The sequence below is a fragment of the Sander lucioperca genome, chromosome 14, assembly GCF_008315115.2.
Source record: "Sander lucioperca isolate FBNREF2018 chromosome 14, SLUC_FBN_1.2, whole genome shotgun sequence".
Classification (NCBI taxonomy): domain Eukaryota; kingdom Metazoa; phylum Chordata; class Actinopteri; order Perciformes; family Percidae; genus Sander; species Sander lucioperca.
The window spans coordinates 3,036,680-3,055,711 of NC_050186.1; the positions used below are offsets into that span (position 1 = coordinate 3,036,680).

General features: G+C 39.6%; 1 protein-coding gene across 13 annotated transcripts; it reads left to right on the forward strand.

Annotated features, from left to right (window-relative positions):
* The first annotated feature begins 2,111 nt into the window (after positions 1 to 2,111).
* Positions 2,112 to 19,012, forward strand: st8sia5 (ST8 alpha-N-acetyl-neuraminide alpha-2,8-sialyltransferase 5). 13 transcript variants are annotated; one of them, XM_035991518.1, is made up of 9 exons: positions 2,119 to 2,839; positions 8,139 to 8,246; positions 8,650 to 8,736; positions 11,610 to 11,702; positions 14,565 to 14,723; positions 15,508 to 15,652; positions 15,793 to 15,905; positions 16,419 to 16,511; positions 16,650 to 19,012. In XM_035991518.1, the coding sequence occupies exons 1-9, from the start codon at positions 2,694 to 2,696 to the stop codon at positions 17,110 to 17,112; spliced, it is 1,407 nt and encodes a 468-aa protein (XP_035847411.1). In that variant the 5' UTR covers positions 2,119 to 2,693; the 3' UTR covers positions 17,113 to 19,012. The 13 variants fall into 13 exon arrangements, with proteins under 13 accessions (XP_035847407.1, XP_035847408.1, XP_035847409.1 ...); XM_035991522.1 differs by having other exon boundaries at positions 2,121 to 2,839; positions 14,637 to 14,723; XM_035991514.1 differs by having other exon boundaries at positions 2,112 to 2,839; positions 16,419 to 19,012.
* Positions 19,013 to 19,032: the final 20 nt, after the last annotated feature.

Consider the following 19,032-nt stretch of genomic DNA (forward strand, 5'->3'; position numbering starts at 1 on the left):
CTCATTTTCAGGTTCATAATTGTATTTTAAGGTTGTACCAGAATAGGTTTACATGGTTTAATTTTCAAAAAACACCATATTTGTGTTGTACTGCACCGCTCTCTCTCACTGCTGCAGATCCTCTTTTCACCTGGTCTCTGTTTCAGCTACAGAGTGAGACCTCTTTTCTTCTTCTTCTTCTGTACTATCTTTGATTGCACTGCACATGCCCAGTAGCCCAGATGTAGATCATGTCAGCTAGCTAGCTCCATAGACAGTAAAAGAAAGGCTGTTTCTACAACTTTGGTCAGTTACAAGGCAGGATTAGCTGGGAGACTTCTAAATGAGGGCGCACATGGAAGTAGTTCTTTTGTAGATTATGGTGAACTTGTGTGTGTTGTAGCAGTGCTTTGCTATTGAGAACGAGGTAGCATGCTAGCGTTAGCATGCAAGCGTTAGCCATAGCGTTAGCATGCTAACGCTACGAGCTAATGGTTGCGGCAAAGAATTTCTAATAAGGGAAGAAGTTCCACTCTCTCGTTACTTCCGGCTTCTGAACTGGTTGCAGTTCCACCAGAGTTCCATATAGGGGGCGCTCACAGGCCAGTGCAGAATGAATGGGACTCTATGGAGCATACCCCTCAAAATCCACTTTTCTCAGGATATCATTTTTTGTCTAGTAATTTGAATGTTGCATTTGAAAGGGGAGGCTAAGAAAATACACACTGCTGGGTGTTAGATTTTTTTAAAGTGGCTTTTTTGTTCTAAAAAGCCTTTTAAAATGTCAATGACGTCATACACATATACGGCCAGAGATTCTGCTTTACGGCAAGCTTTGAGTCGCTTCCTTTTTTCTCTCGAGGCATCGACAACACAGCTGACAGATTAGGCTCTCCCTGTTAATACACGTGCTAGAAAGAGGTTTGCTAATGTTTTAAAGACCACGCCGAAATATTCACTCTGGCATTCTGGTTCTGCTTCGGATGCCGTCAAGCGGGATCTCCGATCGTAATCTGTCCTTCACTGACCAATCAGCATTCATTAGCAGAATGCTAGCGTGTTATGGGCAACAACGACTCAACCTGTAACAAATCGAAAGGGCATAAGTACTCGTTCATTCAACTTTTGACCTATAATCCATGTTGAACTTGCAAAAACTACAATCAAATCTGAGATTTCTCAACGACAATCAGGCGAAAGAGACAAATTTAGCCGTCTAGCTCCATAGGGTCCCATTCATTTTGCACTGGACCGTGATCACCCCCAGTGGAACTCTGGTGGAACTGCAACCAAAGTAGGTACAATGGGGCTTAATAGGGAGTGGAACGGCTTTCCGTAGACGGGCTTTGGTTGCGGTTAGCCTGCTCGTTTCGGTTTGTGACGTCACAAGCCGTGCCGATTTTGAACAGCTCACCCGGAGACTGAAGGCAGGACACATTCAGAAACTGTATCTCACTCTAAACAGCATGGGTGGATTTTTTTCAAAGTTTGTATGTGTGTGGAAGCACCAGAGACACAACATAACACCCCAAATCCCAGAAAAAGTGATTTTTTCATAATATGGGCACTTTAATGCATAGGCTACTGCTGAATCAGTCCAGGCTATAGATGTACTTTAATGACACATTTAAAAAGCTGTCAAAGTGGACACTGGCAGAAATGAATGTCACTAATACAGTTATCAGCAGCACTATAAAGATCCACTGGTTTCTGTCAGGAGTTTGGCTCTGGGGAGGTGCAGGTGTCACGGCATCGGGGTTGAGCTTTCCACAATGTTGCTGTTAAGGTTTTAAAGTGTCACGAGGCCCTTAACGGTGGGAAATTCAAATTAGACAGAAGATGGGTAGCCTATCATTAATGCAGTGCAGAAAATCTTTTGTCTTTGACATGAACTGCAATGAATGATAATCATAAAGGGAAATGCTGAGACATAAAACCAGTTACAGGAAGAAAAAGAAAATCATGTGCAGGGGTTTTGCAACAGCATGATTTTTAAAGACATTGTTGTGCTGATACTTTTTTATCCAGCCTAACGAGGTCAGATGTAGCCTATCAGGTGAATGTATATCTTCCGAGCACGGGTGCATCCTTGTAAAGGAGAGCATGACCTTGGGTTTTGGCTGAGTGAGGAGCATCTGAATGAAGCGCAGAGCGCGCCCCCGGCTGGCTGAGAAAAGGCGCATCCTCCTCCTTTTACATTTCAGTCACGCAGCTTTGCTCAGATTTGAGATGAAGCATGGAGGATGTGTGTTTTTGCTCGCATCAGTAGCCTAATTTAAATAAAGAAATTCGCGCTTGGCATCGATGCCTTTGCTTTATCTGATTTAACATTTGGGGGGTTATTCTAGAGCAATTACCTTTGGAGCGCGTCATTTTGGATAATCTGCATTGCTTGCATCCGACTGCACCTCGTCGAAGGACGTTTTATGCTTTTACACCCGTCCGTTTGCAAAATAGACTCTAGCCTAAATATAGCCAATAACAATTATTTTGGCTGACTTGGACACAGGGTCATTAATGATTGGCAATTAATGTCACAGCTGCCGATACATTGCGATGCTTATCATCCAACAGCAATAATGCTGCAGTACGAGAGCAGTATAGCCTAGGAAGGTGATGGACAATGTCCTGTCCAGCGGGTACACGACCCCTACGCTCCTGGTCCTGAATGCAGCGGAGAGAGACACCTAACCGGGTGTCACCGTCAACCCTGGATGCTGCGCCGAAGAATGGGATACGCCGACCCATCGTCGGGTAAAGATATACTCGGCAATAGATCCCTTTGTTTTATATTTATTTGCGCATTTGGACTCGTCACACTATTGCAACAAATTCTCTACGGAAAAAACTACATTAAAAGGTAAGTGTCGATTATCTCTGTTCAGTCGCCATTAACAAGTCAATTAGAGCGCAGGCCTTGCTGTCTATATACACTGTAAGGATAACATCCAGCTTTCAAAAGCATGCATTCATAGCCGTTTTGTGTGAGGCTTATTGCTCAATTTTGATCCCACATATTAACTGCATAGTGAATAACAAATCATGAATGATAAAATGATAAATTGTTCAGTATAAATGGGAGTAGTCTGGATGAACTACATGTCGGGAGGCATGGGGAAAACAAGCTTTCGTGGCTGAAAAGAACAATAGCAATTAACCATCCATCTTTTTTCCCAGTGCATAGAAACAATTTCCATTGGATTTATTATTTTTTGATATTTTCTGAAAACGAAGCATCACATTCATGCCATACACAGTGCTCCAGCTGTGTATGGTAATGTTTTCCCTTTCTTTCTTTTTCCCCCAAAGATCTTTATTTGATTTTCCGTTTCAGCCTTCTTGACTGGTCGTAGCCTACATCTTACAGAGGCATCAGATTATCATAATGCAACTGAAAGCTATTGAAGCGGATGATGATTACAGATATCAACAGGATAAGGATGATGTGTATTTCTTATTGGTCTCTGTTAAATACATAATTTACCAGGCTGCACTCACAGTGCACACACAGCCACTGCAGAGCCATGTTTCATAATACCTCTGCAACAGTATTTGTCTCCCTGATATGGGTTCTTGAGCTGGTTGGAAGTCCACTTTTGCACTAATCTACCCCCATTTAAAGACCAATTTATCCACTAAAATGCATGTGCTTTTCATTGACATTCTGAGAAAAATTTCAGTGTGAGACGAGCAGATGCTGAGAAGCTGGGATGTTTGATCTTTAGGTGGTTAAAGAAAATCTCACCAAATCTCACTCCAAACAAAAGAAACAATCTGAAAACTTTATCCCCACCTCCAGATATTTGACAGACAGGACATATATGTTAACTTCAAAGCAAACATATATGTGCTGCAATCTGAAAGCTACCCACAGCTAACCCCTCCCCTTCCACCCTGCCGGGCTGGTCTGATGGTACTCAATGTGGATTCATGGCATCGCCACCTCTGCGGTGAGATTCATGAATTCGGACCCAACACACACCTTCCTTCGCCTATGCCCCTCTAGGACAAAGAGCTAGAGAGAGAGAGAGAGAGAGAGAGAGAGAAAGAGAGATAGAGAGAGGGGGACATGCCATACAACAGAAACCAGTAGACTCCTGCAGCGGCAGCCATTTTGCTACAGTCTGTCTGCATACACACCTCAGTGCTAGTGGGGGAGAGAAAGGAGGGAGATGGCAAGAGTGAGAGGGAGTTATGAAATGTGTGTGTGTGTGTGTGTGTGTGTGTGTGTGTGTGTGTGTGTGTGTGTGTGTGTGTGTGTGTGTGTGATGCAGAGAGAGAGGGAGAAGACGTCATCTTATGACATCTCTCCAAGCGTAAACAACCAGAAGTCATTGTCCACATGGGTTCGACCACACCCAGCCTCTTTTCCTGCTAAACCCGAGCATAAGAACAAGGTGACAGGCTGTTTATCACACGCTCTTGTGTTTCGGGGCAACAAAAACAAACATCTTTGCAAATTACTAGAGGTGTCTAACGCTAGCAGAGGAGACATTTGGGTGCTTAGATTGGGAGAAAGCTGAGGGAATAACATTTCATCAATCTTACACCAGCTCACTTTGTGTATATGTCCATCGTACATTACCAAAGGGCAAAGGGCTGTCTTCTGAGGACACCCATTAAAGTCAGACAAGTCATGAACTATATTGTTGTACTTGATAATTTTGGCCATTCAGTTTCCATAGAGTCACACATGGTGTCCCATGAATCAACTTGCTGCCGGCCTTCACTCACATTAAGATGAAGTAGCGGAGAATGTAGGATTGTAAAATGGCAGTGCAGATTCAAGAGGGAAGCTTATTAAATGATCACAGTGAGTGACACACTTCTGCAAATTAAGGCATATTAACTTTCAACTCTATTTGACTTGAAGAGGGTGATATCTAAAAATACTCTCAGCTACAAAGAGTAGCACCAAAGGCCCCAGGCTGGAGCAGGTTGGTTAGGAACCATCCAAAAACATTGTGGCTTTGCAATTGCAACTAATGATTATCTTCATTGTCAGTTAATCTGTTGATAATTCTATATCTATATAACAGAAGAAAAAGTTAAAAATGCCTCTCACAGTTTTCCAGAGGTCAAGACGACATTCTTGAATTGCTAGTTTGTCTGACCAACAGTCCAAAACCAAAAATAAACTCAATTTTGAATTATTTAAAATAAAGAAAGGCAGAAAATTCTTAAGCTGAAACCAGCAAATATTTGGCATTCTTGCTTGATAAATAACATAAAAAATACTATTATCAAAATGGTTGGCTTTAGAGTAAATACAGTCTAATGTTGTATGTTCTTGATGCATCATGTATTTGGGTTGTATCTTCGCAATTCTGAGAGGTTTCTGTGTTTCTTTTTTTCAGGGCTGTGTATGAATATATTGATTCTAACACATAGCAGCACATAGAACCAGTAATTCATCATTTATAAGACACAGAGGTTACACCATTTGTGGTTCCCTAGTAAAAGTTAAAGCAAAAAGGAAACAAGAAAGAGATTGAGTGGAGCTCAAATCTGTTTTCATAAATTACAGCATTACATTTCCTATTTTGATAAAGACAATAACGTGCCCAGCTTAATAAGGAGCCAATAGTCGTTAAAGGAAATAACCCTGGACATAATAAATGGACATCAATGTGTCAATGTGCCAGGCCTACCTTAAAACCCAGCCAAGTCACAAAATCCATTAGTATAAATGTCCTTCCTGCTTTCAAGTACCATTAACAATGCTCAAGGGCAGAAACAGACACACAAATGCTGCAGAGCAACTTTGTTTGTCTGATCTAATGTTGAGATTACTGTCTGAACTGTGCTCATAATTAAGTCAATGGGAGATAAATGGACTCTTAATGTTTAAATTGAAAACACTGGATTGATCTGTGAGTTAGTGGAAGTCACATCAATCAATCAATCAATCAATCAAACTTTATTTATATACAGCAACCAGCAGGTATCCAAAGTGCTTAACACTACACTACGCTTAATTACTACTTACATGAGATTGATTAGGGTTTTGTTGGCAACCACACTATTGGAAAATATTAGTATTGTATATGTGATATTGATCAAGTCAAGCTTTAATAGGCATAGTGTTTTGGTGATGATTAAAATTAAAGGTATAAGTGACTAAATCTTCTGGTTTGATTAGCTTTTCTGTGTTACAGCTGTCCTCCTTTAGGGACACATCCTAAACCAAAGCTGATTTTAGGATGTTCTGTTATGCAGCTGTTTACAGAGTGTTATTGAGGTGTTGAAGTGGCACTCAGAGAAAGCGCCTGCAGATCAGTATTGACACGAGTCGCCAATGGTGAATGCTCGATCACATAATGTACCCAGAAAGGCTCTTCTGGTTCAGTTTCTCTGCTAAACTTATTACACCACCCACGGAGCACTCTCAGAAATGAGTCACACATGAATACTTGCATAATAATCAGTCGGTAATGGGAGGAGTTGTACACCCATTGATATTCAGATGTAAAATGTGAATTGTCTGTTCACACATTGAAAAACTCCTAACCTTTCATATGTTGAGCTGATTTTAAAGGATACTTATTGTCAACAAATCCAAACAAATCCCATGAAAAGACCAAAACCAAAAATAATCCCAGTCTGATATAATGTATTCCTTTGTGCCATAGGCCTCCATTTTTGTCCAAAAAAAAAAAATACATGAATGAGAAACACAGTTGCACAAGGTGACACTTTGCTTCATTACAATAGTATAGTACACCATCCTAGTGCTGTAAATACTAGCCCTTTTTAAAGAATATAAATATATGTATGTCTTATAGGAACCAATAGGCTTGGGGTTTAGAGCCACAGCAGGCTGGAGAGCTCAGAAAGTATTTAGAAACGGGAGTTATGCATTGTTGGTTTTGATCTTTTTATGGGATTTGTTGACTATAACAAAAATGTAGAATATTGTAAGCCATATCCTTAAATACACAATATATATGTTTGAAGCCTTGATATTATTTAAGTTTCCCCTTGTTCTCCCGTAAGGAGACTAAACCCAAAAAGATTACATTACTGAAAACAGGCTCTGAACATGATTAACTGATGCCCCTTATCTCTTTAAAGATTTGTTAGAATGCACAAGATTCTCATTACAGTAAGTATGAGTGCTTTATAAACAACCTGCACCAAATGGCCTCCTCCGATAAATCCACTGTGATAGTTATAGTGAAAACTGATGCAACATAGGTTATGATATCCTGTCTCTAGTAAAAAACCCTGCACTACATTTACGATAATGCAGCCACAAGCGTCTTTTAGACACAGATACAAATTTGTAGTCTCCATGTCCAAGTTGAGATATTCCACAAAGACATCACCTTTAAAAGTAATATCTGGCTGAAAATATAGTATAAATCGTTGAATCTGCTGGCAAGTCTGTTGTTGGCATCTCTTCCTCAGCAGTAATTTGACATTCACAGCAACATTATGGGGCAGTGGTGGTTTAAAGGTTTGAGAAGCCGGGAGGTCGTTGGTTCATATAAAATCTGGGTGGGGAAAGTGAAAGAACAGGGCTTGTCCCTCCCTCATTACCACCACTGAGGTGCCCTTGAGCCAGGCCCTTAACCCCAACTACCAGTGGAGTTGCTCAGTGGCCAGCAGATCAGACTGTGGTTGTACTGGGCAGCTTCCAGGTATGAATGTGTAACTGTGCATGTGATCAGGATGTTCCTGCAAAAGAGAGGCTTCCTCTCAGTGAACATTTCCCTGAATAAATAAAGGTAAAAAAAAATAAAAAAATAAAAAAAATGTTGGCAACTATTATTGTTCCCCCTTAAATCACTGTGGCTTCAATATATTGAACTAAAAGTCTAACACTTCTGCTTGCCAATATTACAGTGTGAATGTTTGAATCACACTCAGCATATTGGCAACAGCCCAGCATTTAAACCATGACGTCATTACCATTAAAAAGAAATCCATTCTAACCATGTTTGGTGCCATACTTTGACTTGTTTTTCTTGAGCCAAAAAGCTGGTCCCCTTAATGTGTGCATGTGTGTGTGTGTGTGTGTGTGTGTGTGTGTGTGTTTGAGAGAGAATGTGCAAATTTGAGTTTTATGAGTGAACACATTGGTTGGGTTGTATGTGTTTGACATTTGCACAGTAAGAACACTAAATCCCAAATAAACTGACTCATTTTCTTACTAGTGCGCAACAGTTTAGCCGACTCAAAGGGGACGAGACAGGAAATTGGACCGGTCCCATTAATTTCTCGGATGATGGATCTCTGAAGCCTGCCAGAAATGGAAGGAAAAGGTACCTTTCCAGCGTGACTGCACTACACCTCTGAGAAAGGGAGTGAGAGAGAGAGAGAGAGAGAGAGAGAGAGAGAGAGAGAGAGAGAGAGAGAGAGAAAGTAAGAAAGAGAGAGAGAGAGAGAGAGAGAGAGAGAGAGAGAGAGAGAGAGAGAGAGAGAGAGAGAGAGAGAGTGAAAGAGAACACAAGTTTAAAATACATGTGATGACCCAGCCCTGCATGTGTGGACTGGGCCGCTGTTACGCACAGCAGTTTACTCAGATGCTTTAGAGAGAATAGAAGCTGCAGCACATGTACACTTTTTTTTGCTCTACTTGTTTTGAAATCTGCAGGTTGAGTAAGTTAGCAGGGGTGGACTTCAACACATATTTAACTCTAACTTAACCTGTCTGCATGTTGACAGATGTTTCCGTCAGAATTTTCAGCCAGATTCACAGATCTCCGTAATAGTCACACCCTGCCTAGCCGATATTAAGAAGAAAAAAAAAAGGTAGGCCAGTTTGAAGGCATTTTTAGTATTTTCACAGAAACCCAAGAATGCCTCTTTCTTTTTCATTACTCTGAAAGGTATAAACTCTCATATTTTTTCAGTGGTGGTTGCACTTCAGATTTGCTCTTGCATGTTGTCTGATCTCGTCCACCTCGACCCCAGATCCCCATCCCCCCCTTCAGAAGCTGGTTGAACCACGGTCTCCTGTTGATGTACTGGCTTCTCCTCGTACGTCTGTGTCCCATCCAGCACCCATCTCCGAATGCCTTGTCCTCCTCAATCTGTGTCTCATGTGTTCTGCATAGCTCTGTGTGTATGCCATGTACATAGTGTGGCCACTTCTTCAGCTCCCCCTATCTCCCCTTCTCACATCTGCATTGTCTCTCTCTGCGACCTGGATTTACCCCCTTTTCCACTTTATTTTCCTTGTTACAATAAGACAGAAAGCTGCCGGAATTGTTTTTGCCCCAAAAGGTCCAAATCCAAATTGCACTGAGCAGTAGATGTCAGTATCTGTGGTAACATGCTGGTTAGTCTCATTCTGGATTGGTTTTGAACCAGCATTGTACGCTTAACCTAAGATGCCACATGAGATGAAAATCATCTCATCAAGTGAATTGCTCTCTCGCTTTCAGAACTACACAGAGAACACTTGCAAAGGTTTCATCATCTTAGCTAAAACAAGCATGAATAGCTCTATTCAGATATAAAAAACAGACACTCCTCTCAGTAAACCCTCAGAAATACATCATCAGGTGGATGTAGACAACCAGTTTCATCGTTCCTCATTTCTACGATTTCATCCGAGCATCTTGTTCCTTTAATGCATCTCTGCATTGTAATGCTTGTGGGTTTTTTTTAAAATTATGATTCTTTTTTTTCTAACTTGCTTCATTTACCTCCACAGCCACGGGTAATATTCTGCAATATTATCCATCTTCCAAAACACCACACTCCATCTACACACATCTACAGTATCTGATGTGACCAAAACCAACATTCATTCTTACAAATACATTGCAATTGCTGCCATTTTGGCATTTAATCCTGTCACTCTCCGTCAAGCATTGCACATGTAGATTTGAAAAATATATTAGGCCATTTAAAGCATTCCAAGATTCAGATGTACCTCAGAAGGGGTATATTTTAAAATGATGATCACTGTAGAAATATCTGATTTCATTAAAAGTTAAATAGAAAAGTAAAATGATCTGTATGGATTAGTATCTCTATTTATATAAAACAAGTTTATTTAAATTCTGCCAGAGAGAGAGTCAGTTTTGTGGCCCTCTGCCCTAATGTAAAAGGTAAATTATAGATCAGGGCTAAAGAGAGAAACCCTTGGGTGAAAGTATTGACAATTAGACCAAATCATTTGGCTGATGTAAAAACTTAATGTACATTTGTCACATTTTAGTGCATGTTAATTGCCTCATGCCTGTGTAGCAAAGATAAATAGTAAATTCAAACATTTCAAAGGCCTTTTCAAGGCTTTTTAAAGTTTATTTTGAAGCACTTATTTTAGTCACATTGTATTAGAGAATTAGTATTGGGCAGGCAGAAAAAGGAGGATTCTTCCACTCTATGAGATCCTTAGATATCTATATGTATATGGCAATTCCAATTTTGGGAACTTACATCTCAAACATCTAACTTAGTGATCTAACTGAACCACTTTATCAACAAATAACTTACACACATCCATCTACTAAATGTTTCAGCAAAGTGCCCGTAATCCCAAATTTCCTCTGCCCAACATGATAATAACACCGTTACGCTAGTGGTTCCCTTCTTGTCCCCTTTCAACCTTCATCTTAACCACCCCCACCATATCCCAAAACACAAATTGATCCAGACTGCTTTTATCTTATTGCATGTAAATACGTTGTTGTGCTGCAAGATATGAGGCATCAGTGAGTGCACGTATAAATGGCAACTTATTGACACTTTCACTGCAGACGCATTTTGTCAAATCCACCAAAACACAGTCACACCTAGCCTGGTTGACACCAGACCCTTGCAGAGCAAATCTCAAATTTGACGGATGTTCGTCAGGGTTTACCCAGGCTAAGTCACACCACCATACTGAAGATATTCTTTTTGTTTGGTTAATGTTGCCATTTTAATGTAATGATTGTTTTATATATGTTAAATTGATTGATCAGATTCTTTGACTCTAGTTGAAAGTATGAAATTCCAAAAAATTCTGTTGGTTATTGCCTCCATGCTCTGATAACCAGTTTGCATGAACATCTGTGCATGCGTTTATGTGCACAATTGTATCAATTAGTCCAAATGTCATGTTATTTCCAGCACAATTGACATACCGTATTACTTTTAAGCAGTTAATTATATAAATGTAAAAAATATATTGTACTGCCTTATGCAAAAGCACTCATACTCATATCCATCAGACACTGCACTGCTATCAAATCAACCATTTTAACAAGCTATGCAATGGAATTACTAATTTGCTATTTCAGTTTGTTTGTCTTCTAAATTAATATACATCATAACCAATCAAATAAGTGAAAATATGAGAGGTAATATTTTTCTTCAGTTAGTGTATCACATTGGTTTAGGCTAAGATGTAATAGAATCTGGTGCAAGTGTCCGGTAAACTGTAAGTTACAATCCTGTTTGTGACACCTATAATCAGTTGCATCACTTCTGTCATTTGTCATCCCACAATGCCACACTGATATTATTTCATAAAGACATTTTGAAGTAAATGTAAGCTATTTCTTTGTATTGTGTCTATTCAACACTGTTTTGTATATTGCATTTTATCTCCACAGTTTGTTTGTTAATTCTGTTTATGCTCTTTGGTGTGGAGAGGTTTAGGCCGAGGATGACTGTGTCTATCCCTCCAGGTATCTGGAAAACTATGATGGCTCATATGAATACAACTCCACTGCATGCAGGGAGCTCAGGCAGGAGATTATGGACGTCAAAGTCTTGACAATGTGAGTGTTCATTATGACGTAGCCCACACCTGCAGTGGACAATTCTATTTAGAGTAACATCTTTTTCCCCTTAGGTGACTCTCAAGCATCTGTCACCTGGTAGGTAGGGAGAAAATTCATCACCTGTTTTATGATCTATACATATACTTAAGTTGCTAAATATCTTTCAGGTTTGAGGAAGCAAATATGTATATAATAAACTGTCACTTTAATACTAATTAGTCTGTGGGACCTTAAAAAGAATGACAGCCTTTAAATTGTTTTCTGTGTTCAGTGAGAACTGTTAAAAACTCTTTTAGCTTGTTGATTGTTGTAGAGAATATAGCAAGGCTAAGAGAGGACGGCCATGCTATCGGCTCTGTGAGGCTGTGCTTAGGCACAGCATCGCTTTGAGCAAAATGCTAATGTCAGAATGTTAACATGTTCACAATGACATTGTGCTGATGCTAAACAGGTGTAGTGTTTAGCATTCACTGTTTAAAGCTTTAGTGCGAATTTTTTTATATTAAAGGTCCGATGTGTAGGAATTTCTCCCATCTAGCGTTGAGATCATATATCACAATCAACTTTTTTGCACCACGCAGTTCAAAGTACGTATTACAGCTACGGTAGCCTTCACGCTTCAAAAAGCAGGTCTCTTTTTCTTTTCAATATCCTTTTTCTTTTTCTGGGCGAAGAAGAAGACTCCTCCTGAAATTTGGATTTTGTGTGGTCCTCCATGTTTCCCTGCCGGGGGCCGGGAAGCTACGATACCCATTAGCAGCTTTAGCAGAACCTGTGAGTTTATCATGTGACAGCGAAAACGCGAAAGGCGGAGCAGTATGTCCTGTATGTCCCTTACCGGCTAACGTATTTCAAGATGGTGCATGAATATGGAGTGTCTACCCCAGTTCATGCGAATGCAAATGTAAAATTTCAAGCCAAAAGGAATACTTGGAATTGATAGTGGTGGTAAATATTCATGAAAAAGGACAAGTTTGTGAACGGGCAACACAGATTTTGATAATAAACAACTAAACAAGCTGCTACCCCCGCGACCCGTTACCGGATAAGCGGAAGAAGATGGATGGATGGATGGACAACTAAACACGTTACACACTGGACCTTTAATGAACGTCCATTACATTCAAGCCATTGCCAAATGAGTTGATACAAAGCTAGTTAAGACTATCAGCTCCACCAAACTCTCTTTCTGTATTTCTCAGTATGGCTATGTTCAGAAACTAGTGTCGTCCCGCGACTTTCGCAAAATCGAGCGAAGATAATTACCTCTCTTGAAGAGTCCATCATGTTTTCTTAATCCTTCATGTCCTCCTTGGCTATATGCAACTGCTGGAGGAGGGGTGGGGGTGGTGTGCCATCACGGAAGGCTGGTATCATGTGGATGCGCAGACAGTTTTGTTATCATTACTTCCTCATGGGGGAAACACAAACTATGCACTATAGCTTTTAAGTTTAGCATTCTAAAATTAGCTACCTAGCACAAAATACCAAGTGCAGCTGAAGATGCTGTCAACGTCATTAGTTTTGCAGGTATTTGGTCAAGAGAAATTAAAATTTTCACCTGATGGTGGTGCTAGATGAAAACTCAAAGTTATTACAATTCATCCTGAGGGGAACATGAATGTCTGCACCAAATGTCATGGCTATCCATCCAATAGTTATTGAGACAATTCACTCAAAAACATGTTAACCTCAAGGTGGCACTATAGAAAAAGTCAGGGATCACAAAAGTCATTAGGAATGATCATCTGAACGAATGATCCTCTGGCGAACATGAATGTCTGCACAAAATGTCATGGCAGTCCACCCAAAAGTTGTTGAGTTATTTCAGTCTGGACCAAAGTGGTGGACCAACTGGCCGTCAATGCCATCCCTAGAGCTACAAACTAAAATACACACAAGAGACAATAGACATGTGTAAATATATGATTAGCAGTATAAATTATTTTGTTAACTTCCAAGTTATTCAGTTTAAAATGTTATCATTGTAGTTTTGAAATGATGGTGAATTACAGACCAAAAAAGAGATGTGTTAATATCATTTCTAGAGTCTGGCAGGTCTTACATTCGATGCACATATTTTCCATGACTCTGACAGTAGCATTTCAGCTAAATATGGCTGAGATGAGTTGAATTTAAGTTGTGACCATGAATGGATTTGACGACTCTTGAGCCTATGAATAAGTTATTTCACCCACTTCTTTTTAATCATCATTAAGTGATCAATTGACAGAGACTCTGTGTATCTTATAACCAGCAAGTTGCCCACTGCAAATCCCCACAATATACAAAATAATGGGCGAGAACAATGCTTACAACACATAACATCCATTTTATCGCCAACATTTTACAGCTGAAAGTTGTCACTCTCAACTTTTATTGTCAGTTAAACTGCAGCACACTATAAATAACACATTATCACATTACGGAGCAGATGAATGCCTCAGTGAGCCGGTTATTGTGCTCAATGCAATTTGGGCAGCTTATTTCCTTAAAATACTGTCCAGTGACCTTTTGTGCGTGTCCCACAGGCTCCCAAGCTTTAATGTCAAACGCATTCTGGGCGCTTGATGAATGGCCACGAGGCAGAGAAGAGCTGCTGTCACTCTGCTAGACAGTCAAAGTAATGGTGCCACTCTGCCCCCCAGAGCAAAACACATCTCCCAATCATCTCAAAGGAAATGTCAGTTCAAGGACAGCTATTTACAGACATGCTTGATGAAGCCACTGTCTTTGTATTAAGAAGTCTAGATCCAGTGCTGTCAGTAGAGCCATCACAGAGTAACCACTGCAATTTTCTGCCCCCTTGTTTGTCTTTGTGAGTCGTTTTTATGTTTCTTCAATTTACTACCCTTATAGAGACATTAATCGGAAAATACATGGCCATGGGTATCCTTCCTCATTCCACAAGTCTCTCTGCCTGTCTGCCAGGGTGAAAACCTCAGACCTGTTTGAGCGATGGCGAAACCTACAGGTGTGTAGATGGGAGCAGAACAAGGAGGAGACCAGCAACTTCAAGTAAGCATTACTCCGTCTCAATGTCTAGATTTTTTTTAAATCTTGTACATGATTTCATTACCCCCTCAGTTTGCACACTGCATATTTCTCTACTTTTCATTGTCTGTTTTTAAAAATGCATTTGGTGCTTTCAACCTGTGTTCTAATTGGGTTCCTATACAGCTAAAAAAAAAAAATACTTAACACTTTTAGATTTTCTAATTTTATAAGAACTGCATATAAACAGGATGTTGAACCAGGGATATGTTTCAAAAGTTCACCACATAGGTGTTTGAAGTCTCAGAGACTCCAGCTGTAAATCTGTGGATTTTCATATTCTCTATATCTGTGATTGGTGTTGACAGCATTTTTTTTATGCAAGACTACCCCACCACACAGTCACAGGTTTGATTTCTGTAATGGAGTTTTATAAAGCTTGTTCATAAGAGATCAAACAGGTGAGTTAGACTCCTGCGGGGTCCAATTCACCCGAAACATAAGTAGAGTCTTCATGTAGGATAACATACTGTAGATTTCTTCATCTGTAATTGACTTACAAACAAACAAAAGTAATCTATATTTGTTCATACGTAGCCCTTTAACATTAACAATTTTATGTGGTGCAATAACTGTGCTTTATGATAATTTCTGCATTTTGTCACCTTCATCAAATGTGAAAGCCCAGTTTGAGATCTGACAAAAAGAGAAAAAAACATATATTTAAAGCAAAACAATTTTTTTATTTTGCAATTACTATTATATATTACTATAATAACTTCTTCCTTTCTTTGGTTTCCTCCTGAAGGATGTCTCTTTCTCGCTGCTGTAATGCTCCTTCCTTTCTCTTCACCACCAAGAGGAACACTCCTGCAGGGACCAAGCTGAGGTACGAGGTGGACACCAGTGGTATTCTTCCCATCACCAATGAAGTCTTCAATATGTTCCAAGATGTGAGTTCATCACCTGTTTATGAGAGCTTGTTGTTATTCTTACATTGGTCGGATGCTACTAAACCTGGTGATACGATCTTTTTGATTTCGAGAGCCCACAATGCTGTCTGAATTTAACAAAATATGTCTGTTTCATCCAGGACATGCCGTATTCCAAATCACAGTACAAGAAATGTGCTGTTGTTGGAAATGGCGGCATCATCAAGAACACCAAATGTGGGAAGGAAATTGACTCAGCAGATTTTGTTTTTAGGTATGCAAACGTTTGTTTTTGTTGCTATGAATATAAGTTGTTTTTATGCCAACAGAGCATGCGATCCCATAAAAAAGACCTATCCCTACATAGAACATTCTATATTACAGCTGAAATTTTGCCAGTGTAGTGTAAATAATGCTGTCTGTGATTGTACATTATTGCACTGAATTAACTGTTGGTAAGCCCCACCCCCCTTAGTTACTGTTGCTACGCCTGTCAAGCTTTCTGTTCTCGCACAGTACAGTTTACAATGAAAATTGCAGATCTACCTTTTTAGTAATTTTGAAACCCTAACTTCAAGTTCAAATCCAAGGCTAGACAGGCCTGCCTTGCTTGGTTAAGGTTTCTAAGCTATGATTGGACAATTGCTGTTAAGCAAACAGTCGGTTAAGTTTGATTTATTGTAGAAGCCCAACTCCCGATCACAACTATTATATGATTAATTGTGCAGCTCAGCAGCATAAATTTAATCTCCTTATCAGTGGACTTGTTCTTGTTTTTTTTCTCCAGGTGCAACATACCACCCATCAATGCGAAGTACTCAGCTGATGTTGGCACTAAAACAGATCTGGTGACAATAAATCCTAGCATTATTACTGAGAGGTACTGTAAATATGGGTCTGAGCGAGAAATCAGGCCTATCTCTCTCTCTCTCTCTCTCTCTCTCTCTCCTTCTCAATCTGTCTCTAGTCTCCTTCTCTTTTGGCTTTTGTCATCTCATGTTTTTCACTTCCTTTGCAGATTTCAGAAGCTGGAGAAATGGCGGCGACCGTTTTACGAAGTCCTTCAAAATTACGAGAACTCCTCAGTGGTGCTTCCCGCCTTCTATAACACTCGCAACACCGATGTCTCTTTCAGAGTCAAGTACATGCTGGATGACTTTGACTCCCAGAGAGGCGTGTTCTTCTTCCACCCGCAGTACCTGCTCAACGTGCAGCGTTTCTGGGCGGTGCAGGGTGTCCGGGCCAAACGGGTCAGCAGCGGCCTGATGCTAGTGACCGCCGCCTTAGAGATGTGCGAGGAAGTCCACCTCTATGGTTTCTGGGCGTTCCCCATGAACCCCTCTGGCATCTTCATCACTCACCATTACTATGACAACGTCAAGCCACGGCCGGGCTTCCATGCGATGCCCCATGAAATTTTCAACTTCATTCACATGCATACTCGTGGGATCCTCAATGTACACACGGGGCAGTGCACGTGATCCCTCACTCCTCTGCTTTAATGTGGTTAAACTTTTTTTTTTTTTTTCTTTTTTTTTTCAATCAGGTTTACATGTTGTGTTTTATTTCAATGAGACATGTCACTTATCTCTCTATTTAAAGAGAGTTGGCCTCCAGAGCGTACACTTATTCCACGACACAGTGAAGGTTGCTTGCTATCATTACCAACACACTTCTCTCCTTTTTTTTAACAATGTTTTTATTTATTTCATACTTCTCTTTTCGATGTGTACCTTAATTTACTTAGCCAATCAAATCACAATGGTCATCTCCGACTTTCTAACCATAGGATGCTTGTTTTTAATGTGAAAAGTGGTCTTCATAGTGATGTTGTTTCTGTGAAGTTTTCTAGTGGCTCTGCTGTACAGAGGTGTTGTTTTCTACCCACTGTTACACAGATATTTATGCTAAAATGGGTTGCAGTGGGTGTTTTTTTGCCCCCTCATTCCTCTTGTCTTCTCTCCTTATCTTGGACACTCTGTGGGTGTGGCAGCTTTTAATGTTTGTGTAAAACAAAACCTGAACCTTGATATTAAGCTAATATTTGAAAAAAAAGAAAATTAAAAAAGATTGTAACATTCAATTGTCTACTTTTGTAATCTATTTCCTATTCACCAGATTCACTGGGTGAATTTTTTTAAAACGCTATTGAAACAGCGGTTTTCAGTGGCCTACTTTCTCCCATCTAAAAATTTCCTCTGATATATCTGGTAAAAAAAAAAAAAAAAACGCTGTATGAGAAGAGGCGAGGAGGGTTTTTTTCCCCTTTTTTTTGGCTTGTCATGATTTTAGACAAAAGCCAGATAAATATTTTGAAATGACACCACCTGAGCAAAACGTTGTTTTCAAGGCCGTCTTATTTGTAAAGCAACATAGTACTCATAGTACTGTTGAGCCACCCAGCCTCTCGTGTCCTCTCATGTCTTAAGCCATGCTGCCTTATGAGATATCAAACCCCTCTACATGATATGCAATGCACACATGTGTTTTGCTTATCTACAAATACATTAACATCAAACTAAATCTTAATTTGTCTCTTGAATCAAAGGACATTTGGGACTCTAAGGTATAGAAATTCATGTGTGTTTCTTATCTTATATTCTATTGGAATTAGCAATGTTCCTGTAAAATCTATTCATAATCATGTAACAATCTGCATGACTTTACTCTATGCTTGGCTTTGTGTGTGCCTGCTTCAATGGTCACTGAAATATGTTTACACTTAAGCCTCAACTGAAGCTCACAGTGCTTTTGGAGATATGTATACGAACCTTTTCACAGAAAAAAATGTATGGGTACGTTGAAATGTATAATAGTAGATGCAAGTTCTCATTGATTAAAGATACACGAATGAAGATGGTTGCTGACCTTTGTGAAGTGCTACAACACTTTTATTACTATTTCACCTTCCCCTTTGAACTGTGAAGATTCAGTTTGCAAGCATTGTGCATTTAAGCACTGGAAAGCTGTGTAGGTTTTTAACGTTTACTTTGTTGTACATGGCTAAAAGGTTTTTAAGAGACTGTAAAATAATATTTTGTCACTCTTCTGTTCATGCTCAGCTGTGCACTTCTCCATTTCATTTCTTTTGTATTTGATGGACATCATTGCTAATAATAATATTGTTTCTTTCATAATTTATACAGACTATTTGTGTGTTTATGCACAAGAGATATAAGTTCAGCAAATATGAACACCAAAAATGTTTTGGCGTGACCACTAAATTGTTGCACAGACACAACTGAATCAAGAATGGAAAAGGATTAGAACTGGTCTGTGTACTAAACAGATGTAATATATAACACAGTACTTCTTAACCGACTCTGGATCATTCTTTTTAATGATATTGTGTTTGTAAATAAACTTGTTTGGATTTTCTCACTTATGTTTTATGGATTATT

Coding starts and splice junctions, on each gene's coding strand:
- st8sia5 (XM_035991514.1), top strand. CDS start 2,694: ATGCTGCGCCGAAGAATGGGATACGCCGACCCATCGTCGGGTAAAGAT. Junction 8,737..11,609: donor ATTAAGAAGAAAAAAAAAAG/GTAGGCCAGTTT, acceptor CTATCCCTCCAG/GTATCTGGAAAACTATGATG. Junction 11,703..14,564: donor GACGTCAAAGTCTTGACAAT/GTGAGTGTTCAT, acceptor CTACCCTTATAG/AGACATTAATCGGAAAATAC.